At 40.6% G+C, this 14,853-nt stretch overlaps 1 protein-coding gene across 5 annotated transcripts in view; it reads left to right on the top strand.

Annotated features, from left to right (window-relative positions):
• ATP8A2 (ATPase phospholipid transporting 8A2) overlaps positions 1 to 14,853 on the top strand; it is a 315,186-nt gene that overhangs the window by 275,082 nt on the left and 25,251 nt on the right. For all 5 annotated transcript variants that reach the window (XM_040057228.1, XM_040057232.2, XM_040057229.2 and 2 more), the window contains 2 exons: positions 5,060 to 5,148; positions 11,000 to 11,104. In XM_040057228.1, coding sequence (XP_039913162.1) covers positions 5,060 to 5,148; positions 11,000 to 11,104 — 194 coding nt within the window. The remainder of the gene's footprint in view (positions 1 to 5,059; positions 5,149 to 10,999; positions 11,105 to 14,853) is intronic.

Here is a 14,853-nt window from a genome sequence, read left to right as displayed (position 1 = left end):
CTACCCAGTGCTAGCACTGAAACATTGAGGTTTAAGAGGACCCAAAACATGCAGACTGTGCACAGTGCAGTTCTCTAAAGCAAAACAGGGGTGCGTAATGGTCTGAAGACTGTAAATATATATTTGCTGAGGAGTTTGCACAATGATGTCGTTCATAATATGCGATAGGATTCTTTTTATGCATGGAATCTGTTTCTCTTCCTACTGGATTTTGGGTTCAAATTTAATTGTGAAAAGCAGTAGTTTACTTTCTACTGAAAATATTTTCTAGACATTTAAAGAAATGTCTGGATTAGCCCTATTGCATCTATAGAGCAAATGAAAGGTCATCTTTTGCAGGAATCTGAGCGTTAAGGGAAACAGGATTGTTTGCCCAAGCAAGCAGCACCAGTGGGAAAATGTCTGTGGCTGAGGGGGCAGGAATAGCAGATCGACAGGCTGGGTCAGCCTTTGAAGAAACTGCCCTCAGTTGTCTGAAAAGCAGGCATGCTTCTGTGTGAATTGCCTAACGTGGGATGGGAGCAGAGTGACCAACCAGGCTTCCCCTACCCCAGCGCTAGCCCTTCTGAAGTGGTGTGCTCAGACCAAGCCACTGATGGAGGAGAGGTCCTGGCAGAGAGGTCCATCTCGGTTGGCTGCTTTGAGGTGTGTTGGTGCAGCTGGGTATGCACTGCTTTCCACTTTGGCTACCGAGGAAGAGCAGATGGAGCAGCAGGGCCAAGCTCCCAGAGCTGCACTTGCAGCTCCAGCCACAAGTGTCATCACTGTCTGAGAAGTCCAGATCAAGAGTACCTCAGTGATGGCAGTGAGTATTTCTTGTGCTGTCACCATATGTGAATCCCTCACAATAATCACATGCCCATCCTCTCCCTCACTCCTCCTTTCCCAAGTGCTGCCAAGGCAGTACCGTGCTGTCATCCAAATTTGATTACCGGGTACCCAGTGATGTGCCATCACCAGACTGCAGGTTGGACTTGAATCTCTAGTGTACAAAGCTGGAACTGAATGAGTATGAAACTGCAATTGAGCGACTTATTGAGTCCTTATCCATGTCTCATGGAGAGAGCTGTGATCAGGCTCCAGGCACACTTCCAGGAATAATTTTTTTCATGTTGGAAATATAAACCCAGCTGTTTCCATCATGGTCTTATACTTTTGCTGTCCATTTTTTGTCAAAGTTAAGATATGTGGATATATAAGGAAATGAAATAATAAAAAAACTTTCATTATTTAAAATAGAAATTTAAATTTTGTCTCGCTTTTCTTGAATGATATGATTGAGATCCTTGCTTGCTTTGCCAGAATAATTTACTGGTCCCCAGTTGTCTAACCATGCTGTGATAAGAATACCAGAACAGTGTATGTTGGCTTCCCATCCCTGGGCACTTTTGGCCTTGTTCTCCTTGGAAGTTGTTGAAAATAGTGACACCGCCTATTGGTGAAACAGTACTACTTAGGAATAATGCTTATGTACATATCAAGAATAGTAAAATGGAGAAAAGAGCTTGAAATGTACTCTAGATTGTATTGCAATTTAAGGTGGGTTTGTTATTGTTGTTGTTTGTTGAACAATCTATTCTCTATTTCATATGCTTGGTCATAACATGTCCTTGAGTTAAAATAAGCAAAACAGAACTCAAACTCCAACCAATGAACGTAAAAGCCCACCTTAACCTACACGTTCTAAAATAATAGTACAAAGATGATCTTCCTGGTCATTCTGAATGGTCAGTGCTATCACTTTTTTAAATGCATTTAAAATTAAAAAAAGAAGTTGTCCAGCCTTACAAATGCTATTTAGAGGAGTTTAAAGGCATTGGGACCTAAATTATTTCCTTCTCAGTTGTGAAATAACTGGTGCTAAGTTCTTTTTCTTTCTTTTCTTGTTCCCATTCTTTCTTTTTCACAAATGTTATCAATTCTCTAAAATTAATGCTTTGTCTGTGACAGATTAATCAATTATTGAAGGGCAGTCTAGTGGTGGCAGCAGTTTAAGTTGCAGTGTTCTCAGGAGGAGGTTGCATTAGGCTCAAGTGTTTTGGGTGGGTGCCATGTGATTAATGGTCTTTGGTAATTCACTTTGGATGTGATAGTCACTAATGTTTACATCGGTAGACAGAACAAAAAAGACTTAGTTACATATCATGGGGCCTCTGTGATGACAGAACCTGTATTTTGAATTTGTTTAAAAACAACCTATTTCTACTCCTGCTTTGTGTAAAAAAAAAAAAGAATTGTAGTGGTTTCTGTTTGGCATCTCTGCTTTTTTTTTAATCTTGGGGTGATAACTGATAGCTGAAGAGTGTTATTCTCAGGAACTGGGTATAGAAATGCTGTGTTTCACTGAAGATGTATTGCAGTACTGTCTTCACTGTTGTCATGACTGGCTGAGCAACTGGAATGGAGCACAGCAACATCTGGGAAGTGTGAGGAAAGCTTTGTAGGGATAGATAGGTGTTCTTACTGCAGCTTCTGTTCATAACGCAGCTCTCTACCCTACAAGTTGGGGACTAACCTAGAAGCGCTGTCTGTGGATGTGCCCAGAGCTCATTGGGTGATTTTCTGTGAATCCTCTCTGAGGAGCTCCCATCCTGTGTGAAGAGGGTGTAATCCTGCGAAGGAGGAGGCTGTCTTCAGAGGCAGAGCTGTGCATGCAAGACTGTTGTGAAGCGTAGCAGTCCTGTAACTCCAAGAGGAAATTAGAGATGAGCAGGAAAGGAACCTTCCAGATGAGCTGAGGAATGGACTACAACCTTGGTGAGAATTGTGTGGAAAAAGCCTTGCCAGTAGTAAAATGAGTGTCTGACAGGGTTCTGATGAGCTGAATAGTTTTACTGTTATGGTGAAGCTTTTGGACAGAATAGTACTTAAGTAAAATTCATAATTGCAGGAAAAAATTTTTGGCTTTGAGGTTTTTTCCAACATGCCACATGTCCATGTCCAATTCATATCCATTGATTGAGATGTCAGCATTTATAACAAAAATAATAGCGTTTAAACTTCTATTGAACACATACTCAGATTGTTCTGCACTTTGAAAGTGTGTCAAGTTGCTTTCGGCTAGAAAAGCAAGAAGTGGAATGTAAAATATTTCAATGAAAAATATCAGAAAATGCATATGGAATACTATAGCTCTTTTTTAGTCTTTATTAGTACAGGCAGAGGAAGGATGGTGAGTGGAAATACTGATGTGGTTCTGTCACTGCTAGCACTTGCAGGGTCATGGCCAAAGAAAAGCAGAGCATGAGGATAAATCTTACTATGTTTTGCCACTGTTATTGCAGTTCAACTTCTTGACTAACAATAAAGTTATTAATTCCCTCTTATTCCTGTACATCCTTTTCCTTAAATAAGCATGGATCAAAACTGCCTGTGTGCTTCTGGCATTCTCATGTGAATTTAGGCACAAGGGCTCCCAAATAATCAAGAGCTGATTCTGTGACTGGAATGTGTTTATTACTGTCTGTGTGGGTGGCTGTGTCCGTGAACGTTTTAGCACAGTCCAGCATGTTCTTGGTATCAGTAAAAGATTTACCAGTGATCTGTCAGTCCAGAGTGACATGGGAGATTTAACATTTAAAAGTGAAAACCACTTCTGGATGTACTCACTGCTGGGCAACCCAAGGGCAAGTTGCTGCTAAATATGACTGAGTTGTTAGGTGAACAAGTTTAGACAGAGATTGACACTGGGAGAAGATGCTGGATGCTACTGGCAAACATCCTGGCAGAGCTCTGTGTTGTCTTCTGTCAGTTTAGGAGCTTTACTGTAGTGAACGGTAAAAGTCTACTGTTGTGCACAATCATTTTCATCTTACGAGGTGTATCATTACAAATTTTGTCTCCAGTGTATTCAAAGGCTAGTAGATGTTTCATGTAGTTCCATTTCCTCTGTAGCTCAGCTGTGTCCTGACCCGTACCATGCCCTGACACTTCAGCATTGCAGGCTGGCAGTGCTTGTGTGCTACAGTGTGAAACCAAGCTGAGCCAGCCAAGCCTGTGTTACAGTGCTGACGTGTCAGTAGGTGTGTGTGTGGCATAAAAAATATTGAGAAGTAAAGGTTTTGGGAAAGAGGTATGGCAGTGTCCATAACTGGTGAGAGAGCAAAATCTGTCTAGACACTGGAAATGCTGCTGAAACCTTTCAGCCTCTGTTTCAGTTGTGTGGTGCACACAAGTAGTTACGGGGGGGGGGGAAGAAAAGTCTTTTTTAACGTGCAGCAGAACTTAACAAGGCTGATCGGAAGTATGTGTATTCCATGGAAGGAGTGATGAGGTTGTCTCAAAGCTTCTGTGTAGCAAACCTGGTCTTTAATAATCCTTAATTTATCTGCAAAAGGTTCTAATGATCTAAAGCATTTCTGTAAATAGTGCCACATTTCAGCTTCATTCCATAATTATTTGTGTATGCTGGGATATGCAGGGTTTCCAGATATCTTCCTTCTTAAATCCTACCAAGCTTTTTCTTCAAACATTACAACAATGAGGAAAACGTGAACATAAACTTTGAGCTCTCTGTTTGTAAAAAAAGCCATTTGCGGGGCAGGAGTGAATCTTTCCCACCCTGGGTTTCAGGCAGCAGTAGCTTGAACAGGAAGTGCTGTATTTAAGTGGAATATGACTGAAACATTTTAGTGAGAAATGTATTTTTTTTTCATGTCAGTTTGGTGCTGCTCAGAGATCTAAGACAGTAGATGGAAAGAGAATAAGCAAAGGGCACTAAAGGCAGTCAAAAGTGCAAGCAGAATATACTTATGGTGCTCTTCCCCATGACTGAAAATGTGTCTGCCTGGATGCACAACTTAATATCATTTGAGGATTTGGTCAAAATGTGTGATTTTTCAGAAATGCTTAAGAAATTGGAGGTCATAAGGAGTTATTGCAACAAAAAATGCCATTGCTGTTTGTTTATTATTGGCCCACCATTAAATTTCAACATCACCCAGATCATGGATGCAGTACTAGTTTGGTGTCATCATTCAACCTTTTTTGCTTGTAAACAACTGCTTAAAATGTAATGGCTTGGAAATACTCATGAGTTACTTGTTTGTTTTCTTCACAGGCTGGAATGGTGTTAAGATGTGGATACTTCTGGTTTGGCTTGTTTCTTGTGCCCACTGCGTGCCTTGTTAAAGATGTGGCATGGACAGCGTAAGTCCCAACCCAGTCCTCTTGGTGTTGTAGGAATTATCCTCTATGCACGTGTTGTCCAGTCCAGTATTGTTCTGTAAAGAGCTCTGAAGTCTCTCAGTGATTGCAAAATGGTGGTACTCATTTGGAAGGGAAAATAAGTGGGTGCCACAGCACCCAGCAGTGTGAGAGAATGAATAGTTGGGGCTAAATCTGAAGGAGGAGGCCTTGTCTGAGTAATGAAATAGTGTCACCTCAGGATTATTTGTGTTGTCTATCCTTTAGTTAAAGGCAGATTTAAATTGGATATCCAAGATTTTTTCTTCCTAAAAATGGAGCAAATAATTTGTTGAATCTGACTAAGGTTAAGTAGAAAGTAGAAATGTGTCATTCTAATTCATACCCAGTAAGCTCTCAGCTCTTTGTCAGCTGCTTTTTAGGTTCTCCTTCAGCAGTGGGTCTTTGAAAACTGAACGGGGAGAAGACCAATACTCTGCACTTTATGTTTGAAGTGAAGTCTTAATGGTACCTTCACTGCCCAGAAAGGAGGAACAAACTGGTGAAATACAGCCTGTGTAATTCCCTTCTCTCAAAATTTTGTGGTTTCAAACCATTGCTGAAGGCAAGCGATTTCAAGAACTTGGATTTAAAGGGAAGCAACTTTCCTTCTCTGCTATTGCAATTTGAAATACAGAAGTAATAATTTTAATTTAGAATTTGTGGCATTTTGTGCAGCTTACTTTTATATGTTTTAAGCACCAAACCTTCCATCTTTTCCCTTGGAAAGCTGTGTTACAACTAAGAAGGTTTTGTTACATGGATACATAATAACCTTGTTATTGAATGACCAGGGACATTCCAACTCTGGGTCAAAAAAGGCAGATCCTGCCTGGCATGAAGAGGAAATACAGATTAGCTTGTCACTTGTCAGAAAGACTCACAGTGAAAGCATCATGACACATAGAGCTCGATCCCAGAAGGAGCTGTTGGTCAGTCAGGGAAGATTCTTGGGATCATACAACCATTTAGGCTGGAAAAGACTTGTGAGATCATTGAGTTGAACTGTAAATCCAACACTGCCGAGTCCACCAATCTGCTTTACAGAAAAATGCAGAAAATACTAAAAAACACAGAAAGTTTCCCAAACACAGGCACATTTCAAACACCTTCCTGAAAGGCAGATCAAGTCATATGCACAGATCAGAAAATCTGGTTTTATTTCATATGGGGTTGATAGCACAGTGAAATTAAACTGGCAGTAGGCAAATCTACCAGTCAGTAAGTACTTCTTAATTTCCGTCCCTTGGCTTAAATTCCTCAAGCTAGACTGCTCGTATTAAAACTAGGTATTGTACTGTGAAATTTCATCTATGATTTAACAGTCCAGCACATCAGAGAGTTTTTTTGCACTCATTAAACATCTGAAATTGCAAATTATTTTAAAATTCTAAGACTGAAGCAAAAATGCTTAAGTTTAGATACTTAACTGTGTCTGTTACCTGCTTGTTAAAACTCTGAAAAAAAAAATCTTTAGTTTTCATGGTAGTTGAGCGTCCTGAAGTTGTTCTCTGTTCTTATCAGTTCTTGGCAAAAATTACTCATGAATTGTAAAACAGGCCAGACCATGACAGGCTCATCCTCAGCTATTAGTCATTTCAAACTCTGCTACTGACTGAGCCTGTTCTTTAATATTTCTTAAAGAAATCTCAGCAACATAATCCTTTCAGTCATTCAGACCAAGAATGTGTGGAGACTGTGAAGCTCTCAAGACAAACACATGTGATTGATAGACCAGATATTTTCCCAACAGATTTCAAACAGGAGGCGCCTAACAATATTAAGCAAAAAATCTCTTCTCTGACCAGGATGTCTTTTTTTTTTTTTTTTTTTTTTTTTTTTTTTTTTTTTTTTTTTAACTAAGCCATCACTGAAAAATTAACAGCATTAACATTTTAACTAGGATAAATGAAATGACACAGCTATCAGCGCTGCCATATGGAAGGAGTAAAGGTCTGTTTCCTTTCCAAGAGCCTTGCCATTTAAAACTGGAGCCTAAGGCCTCTGGAAATCAGCTGGCACATTTCCACAGCAGTGGTTACACCACATTGCTCTCTGTAACTCAGCAGAATATGGTTTTGGCCATAAAATTCCAGCAACTCTGACGGTTCATGGTCATGGAATTTATCCCTTACAGTTTCTTTTGGATGTGAAGCACACGTCCACAGACAGAACATCCATATGACCCAAAAGGTACATGCCTGATTTCAGTATGAAATACTGCCAGAAAGCCATAAACACAATACAGAGTTTTAATCTGGAACAAGGTTGGTTGGAAAGTCTGTTTCAGACTCATACAAATCTTCTGTTTATAAACTGCTGTGCTGCATCTACTATCAAAATTTCTAATGCTGGAAGCAAGAATGTGTTTCTATTGTTATGCAGGCTACAGTTGTCAACACGTCACTTACCTCCCATGTTCCCTGTGGCTCCAGGCTTTTTTATTTTAATTTTCTTTTTTTTTTAAATGAATCAAGGAAATGTGGCAAACTCTCTTTTTAAAGAAAAGGAAGCTTATTATTAATACTTGGTTGCAATGCATTGTTAACTTTGGTCCACTACCCTGAATTCAGTGCCTTGGTTTGCCTTGTAAAAATCCTAGTTGTGCCACCATTACAATGAGCAGAGCTTCATAAGGTGAGTGCTCCCTCAGAGTTGGCACATGTCACTTGAATACATGTCACCAGCTCTAGGAAGTCTTGGAATAGCTGTCTCACAGAGATATGTGGGAACCATAAAAACGCAGCATGTATTCCAGCAAAATCAGGCAAGAGGGCAAGAATCTATTCCTAATTGGTGTCCCAGTGCTTATTTTACAGTGGAAATTTTCCTGAGCCTTCCAATAATTACCAAAATTTTCATGATTTTTTTTGGGGGGGGGGGGGTTGGGTTTGGGTTTGTTTGTTTGTTGTTTTGGAGGGGTTGTTTGTTTTTGTTTTTTGTGGGTGTTTTTGTTTTTGTTTTTTTTGTTTTGTTTTGTTTTGTTTTTTGTTTTTTTTTTTTTACCATGGGGAAGAAGCAGTTTGCACTTGCCTGTTCTGCAGTGTAAGAGAAGAAGATATGAGGAGTTCTTCCCATCTTTGCATATACTTGCAGTCTCTGGAATTCAAGACTCATAAAAGGGTAGTGAGGATAATAAGCCAGAGCAAAGGTAGTGTCATGTTTGAGAAACATTTATGAATGTCACTATGCTTCTCTCTGGCAGATTCTGGCCTCCTGAACCCTCAAAATATCCTAGGCCAGTGAAGTGATGCACTTCCCTGGCTTGAAAGGGGAAAGGCCACACAAAGTACAAAGACAGCATTTTGCCTTTTCTTACAGTCCCTGATCTTAATATCCCAGCATGTGAGGGAAAGGTGAGTTTGTTTTTATGTAACGCATCAAATTTTAGCTGAACAGTAACAGCGAACACAAGATCTCACTGTTCATTGATTGTGCATCCAGGGCCACTTGTAGAGAAAAAACCTAAAAGCTCAGAATCCTACCTGTGTTTCTGTGCATCAAAAGCTTGTAATGTGTTGTAGGGAAAAAGTCATGAGGTATCCAGTCCTGTTGCCAAGTTTGTGGAATATTTGCAATCGGCTTTGATAAGAGCTTTGATAAAAGCAAGAGGCAATTGGAATACCATATTTTAGTATTTGTTTTTGAGGGAACATATGGGTAGGTTAGCTCAGGCCTTTTTCATATTCTTATATTTATTGATAATACTTGACTGCTGACCGTTCCATGCGTGCTTTTGCTTCCAAGTGAAGGAGTGACAATGCATAGCAACTACCAGCCCTGGAAGAGCCCATGCGTTTCATCATTTCCCACTACTTACAAAACACTTCATTATCACCAGCTTTAGGCCAACAGTATTTCTTCCAAGTTGTATCATATCAGTGTCATGCCTCCTTGTGCTGTGCTGCACAAACTTGACTTGTTGATCAAGATCCATTCTGCCAGATTTTGAATTCAATAGTCAGTCTAAGAGAAAAGAAAAGCATCTCTTATGACTTATTCTTGTCAGTGGGGAAAACTGGTTATGAAGGATTTGAAAAATTCCAAATGTGCTCAGTCTTGAAGTTTGCAATATTAGGTATGACCTTTTTAAAAGGGAAGAGATGAAGGTCAAAATTTCAAGGTCAAAATTTCAATGTATTTATTTAAATTAAAGAGCGTGATAGTGAATTCAGCTGAAAAGATTATAAAAATTAATAGCCTCAAAGCTTTCTCATTTTAATAGCTATATTTTCCCTTCCTCAAAGAGGAGACCAGTCTAATCATTAGCCTAACAAGTTATAGCAACTTGAATCTAATTAATTTCTGTGCAGCTGTTGGTAATCTCACATTGCTGAAGCATTATGCATTTTAAAAATACCCTTGCTACTCATTTATTTTGACACAGTATGTGGTGTTAAAAATCATACACCTTTGGTGGTTTGTTTTAACACTATACCCTTCTAAGTATATCCTGATAATCTTTACCTCCAGATTTTGGTACGCTTCATCTTCTTCAATTTTATTTTCCCCTTAACTGCAGATGTGTTTTGAAAGTACTTTACATTTTAGCTTCTCATTTTTAGATATTTGGGGCCTAATTCAGCAACACAAAGACCAGAGGACTTGGATATCCTAGTATTAGTATCAAGGCACTGTCATTATAAACACTGTCAGCAAAGATTTTGTGGTCTTTGTTTATTATTCCCTATGGAAGAAGCAATAAGTATCATACTTTTTAAAAATAAATGCATCCTCATTATATTTTAATTACATGCATACCAGTTATTATTTTTCTACTAGAGGGAGTTTTACATTGTTTTATATCATTGGCTAAAGGTTTTAATATCTGCATGTAATATTTTTGTAAAACTTGTAAAGAAATTTTTGCCACCTTTGAGCTAAAGAATATTATTTTAATGCTATGAAGCAAGCAGTGTCTCAGCCAACTTGGCTCCATCTTGTTTTTAGGCTTATTGTGCAGTCACATGTAAATCAGTATATTCTCATGGGACACTTGTCCTCCCTTAAGTGACACAAAAGATGAAGCTGATCAAAAACTGCCCATGTGAGAAAGATCCCTGCTTTTTGTATTCTTGCTTTGTACAGGTCAAGAGAAAGGGGACTAGGCTGTCTCCCCTATGTCAATGTAATTTAGGTATAATAGCTCTGGAGCAGTAGGTGAACCTGGGGAGGGAAAGGCACAATTCTCTTCATGGAGGACTCTAAATTTTGATTGCATGTGTGGTGCATAGATTACTCTTTGAATCCTCAAGCCGAAAAAGTAGGAGGACAAGCCTGTCTTGTTACTGTCAGTTTGGAAGTTCATTGAGGAGAGAAGTGCCTTTCCAGTCATGTGGGACTGGTAAATGAAGATCAAGGGGTTTGAACGGCAATTATTAGCTGAGACTCTCCTCTGGTTTTCAGAGCAGTGCCACGCGTAACTCAAAAGACAGAGTGGATTCCTGTTTCACTGCCATGAATATTCAATGAATCCCAGCTCTTTTGTCTAAGTGCCCGGGTCCTGGGCAGTCCCACGGCAGCGGTGTCAGGTCTCTGTAGTCCTATAGCATTGCTGCTTGGGTAGGTTTTCAGTGTTGTGTTGAAGTGGCTGAGCTGTGTTTAATTTGAAGTCGTCCTGATTTCTCATTTCGCTGTATTTTTCCCCAGGTATTGTGAACCTGAACTAACATGCATACTCTGTGCTTTATTTCCCAAATCCTTCAAGGGAGGGCCCTTGCCTCTCACCTGAGATGTAAAACTGGGGGTTAGTAGCAAAATAAAATGTTCACGTGGCTTTTTTGTTTTGTTTTCTTTTCCTTTCCTTGCGATACAGGGCGAAGCATACCTACCATAAAACTTTGCTGGAGCAAGTGAAGGAGTTGGAAACGAAGACAAGAGAACTGGGAAAAGCCATGCTTCGTGATAGTAATGGGAAGAGGCAAGTCCATGCTAAATGTTTAAACCAGACCCTTCTTTTCCTCTCCCCTTCCTATTTCTCATTCACCATTAAAATCTGATTGTAGACGAGCTAATAAGGCTTCTTCTCCTGTATTATTCATTTATGGCTGCTCCCTTTCATAAGTGTGTTCCCCCTCCCAGAAACCAGCCCTTCCATTTTCATTTCTCCTGCATTATTGCTGTGAGGCTCTATTGGAAACTGCTGCTCAGGCTCCTGTGTGGTAACGTGTAGTGCTCTTACCTGGCCACTGAGCCAGACTGGTTTTGAAAGCACTGTCATCCAAAAAACCAAACCAAAACAAAAGATAATCATGTCAGGAGAGGGACCTGTCAGCAGCTCAGGATATACAGACTGTAGCTAAAAGGAGAACTGGCCTAGTCCATTGTGCTCTGGTACTTTATTCAGTTTCACCTTAAGGGTTTGAGGGGTTTTTTTATGCTTTAGCTTTTTTCACTACAGCTTGCAGGTCTCTTGCCTTCAGGGTTCTCAGTTTCTCGTTGTGCCTCTCCCTTATAACCGCACCATATGGACTTGAATATATTGCTATTATTGAACCTTTCATTCTATAGAGAGAGTATGTGTTGTGTGGGAACCTTTGTCTCCTCTGAAAGAAGCTAAAGAAAATCATGGTGAGGCTTTTGCATCCAACAGTTTCATTTACCATCTCAGAATGTGGTTCTGCATCAGCTGGTCGGAAAAGCTCCCCAAGTTCAAAAAGGTTTTAGAACTAACTCTTCTGTTCCTTACACAATATGGCACCACATGGCTTGCTAAGAAACTACATGATCATTAAACTGGATTTTAGCAAACCTCATAAACTAGCAAACTGAGTGGAATGGGGCTTTTAAAAGATTTTGTTCTTCTGGGGCAGGGTCATCCTTTGAGCCTTTGATGTCTATTCTAAGGTAAACTAATTGCCATATTTTAGCTGCTGCTAAGACAAGCAGATAGTAGATGATTTTTTTTTTCAACTGAATTTGTGTGTTAATAATGACTGGTTTTAGGGAAAATTATCAGGCAATGATTTACTGAGATTATGGTAAACTGAAAAGCTTTTAAAAAAGCTTGTGTGAACTTTAATGTGATTATAAGATATCCTTAGTGACCAGAGTTTGCTTCGCAGAGGCCAAGACAAAGTAAACACAGTGTTATTGATTAAGATCACTTCAAAACACTTGGTATCTTCAGTTTTTGAGTAATTTTTCTGCTGCGACTTTTGGATTCAGCAAAACAGAGTTTATAAATTGTGCTCACTAGCAAAAGGCACAAACTGCACACCAAATTATTTTAAAAGAGAAAGCAAACTTTGCAGCAACAAAGACAACCTTCTATGCCACAATTATAACCAACAAAGATGCTTAATGTCAGGCATTTAATTAAATAATGGGCCATGTTCTTAGAAGGTTGAGCAGTCATTTTGAAGTCAGTTGAAGCCAAAGCACTTGGTACCAAAATCTGATCAGTCTCCCCAGACAAGAAAGGTGTAACCTGGTGTTGTGAAGTGCTGACTGATGGTGTGATTAGATGCCAGGTAAGTGGAAACCAGACAAGCAGAAAACTGATTGATCCCAGGCACATGGCTCTGGTGTGAGCTCTATGAGTTGCCTGTGTGTTGCTGTGATTCCTATCCATGCATTTATGTGAGATTATATTGGTGCTGGTTCAAAGCATTTGTGTTTTCCTGCCAGCATTTAATGCCAGTTATTAACAGTCAGAGAGGAACGTCAGTCAGCTTTGTGCCTGGTGCATCCCTGGATTGCGGGGTGGGATGAATTGCTGTTAACAGTGAGAGAGAGACAGTCAGCATTTGATCTGTTTATATGTGCATGTCTGTGTCTCCAAGAGCTTGATGGGTTTCTTCTCTGTTTACACACTGCCCTGACTTTCTGTAAATTTCATGGCCTTGTTGTAATTCATTCATACACCCCATGTTTTCATAGCTTTTTACTTTATTGCATTCTCACTGCAAACTCTTTCATCTGCATTCCTCCTCCGTATAGCTTCACTTCATTCTCGAAACGCTTGCATGGAGATGATGTAAGGAATCCCTTCTGGCCCTCCTTCCCATTTTCCCTCCCCCTCTTCTTTCCATGCATTTGTTTGTTCTCATTCCTAATTGCTCCCAGATTTTCTGGGTGGTCCATCTGTGAACTAGATAATGGTAGAGTGCCTCTGCCTGCTTGGAGCTGGTGTGCTGTGCTTGTGTTGTGGCCTCGCGACTCCTCTTCAGAGTTGTTCTGTCTTTTATCTCTTTTGCTTGTCTCACGGCTCTTTCACACCTGCTAGAAATCGTGTGCTTGTCTGAAGGGAAGGGTGAGGGTGGGAAAGAAATAGAGTGGGAACTCGCTTCAGTTAGTCTCTCTGGTTCATGTTTTTTATTTTTTTGAATTTTCTTGAAGCTGGTGGGAACGTGTGCTAAGGTGCATGCTCTGCTCTCCCCTCCTGCCCGCAGCTCCATTGCTCTTAGGACATTTCTGGCGATTATCCAGGAAGGGAAAGTAACGGGACTCTTCTCATTTCTAATAGAAAATAGAGAGCTGTGTGAGAACTGCACGAGTGTGTCTATCACCTCAGTCCTTGGTTGGAAGTTGCCCGTTGGGTGCTGGTTTGTTCAGGCAGCTGTAGAAGATAAGCTGGCTGTCATCGGGGTCTATTTTCCTGGCCTGCATAGTGGACACTCTTTTTGTTCAGTATTTATCACAAACAAACAACAAAAAACTCATACCCAATTACAGATAAGGGAATGATTTAGGGAGCTAATTGCTTTTATCCTTTCCTAAACGTTATTTCAATAAATGAGGTGCAAGATCTGAATGTTCAGAACTAATCCGCTAAACAAAAAGCAGTTTGCAAAGCCTGGGAAGCAGTGAGCGCATCTAGACTTGCACAACAGGATGCCAACAGTTTGCTGTGACTCAGTTGAATTTCTGTTAAATGTGGGCAGATGTCACCTGGTTCCTTGCTGCACTTGGGAAAGGAGTTCTGGGAGACCTATGTGTGCCACTTGACACCAATATATGCATATCCTGTCTCAGCGGATCTTCACCCTGACAGCTGTTCTTGCTAGACACATTTTTCTGGGTTAATAAAAGATGTCTTCACTAGTGCTCGTTAGATCTTTCTGAATCTTAGCCCCTTTGCACAGTTTCTAAAATTGAATTTGCTTGTATTGCTCTAAAAAAGCAGGTGCACATTTTTGCCGTACCAATGGCTGGCAGTGAACGTCAAGGCAAGTGGTTGATGAGGGACTGCTTGGTCTGCGCAGAGCAGAGTGTCAGCACCCTGGGCACTACAGCTGGGTCCCAGAAACCTTGCAAACAGCATTAGAGGGATGCTTGGAGATTGCAGCGAGTGTATAGTCTTGAGTTGTAACGGGTCATGGTTGTACTTCCATTTCCACTTCTACTACCGCTTGTGTTTGGTAGAAGCTGGGGTGATGACAATGTCAGATAATTCCAAGAGCAGGGAATTCACCTGGGGAAACATGTAGCTGGAAAACTGGCACCTCTAGAGACAGCCTGAGAAGCAGCAGAGTGAGTGTGCAGTAAGGGGCTATGATGGGTCCCATGCCATGCCTGTGGAAGATGAGTACCCACACTTGCCCTCCCCAGCCTGGGCACCTGGCAGTGCCGGGCTCCAGCCCAGCTGCAACATGAGCACGCCTTGCTTAGGAAGGGAGAGGGGCTCCCTGGCACCCTGATGTAACAAAAGGCAGGATTTAACAGTAA

This window comes from Hirundo rustica, chromosome 2 (genome assembly GCF_015227805.2).
Source record: "Hirundo rustica isolate bHirRus1 chromosome 2, bHirRus1.pri.v3, whole genome shotgun sequence".
In the NCBI taxonomy this organism is placed as follows: Eukaryota; Metazoa; Chordata; class Aves; order Passeriformes; family Hirundinidae; genus Hirundo; species Hirundo rustica.
Note: the sequence above shows the minus strand (reverse complement) of the source record. Positions and strands in the feature narration are given on the sequence as shown.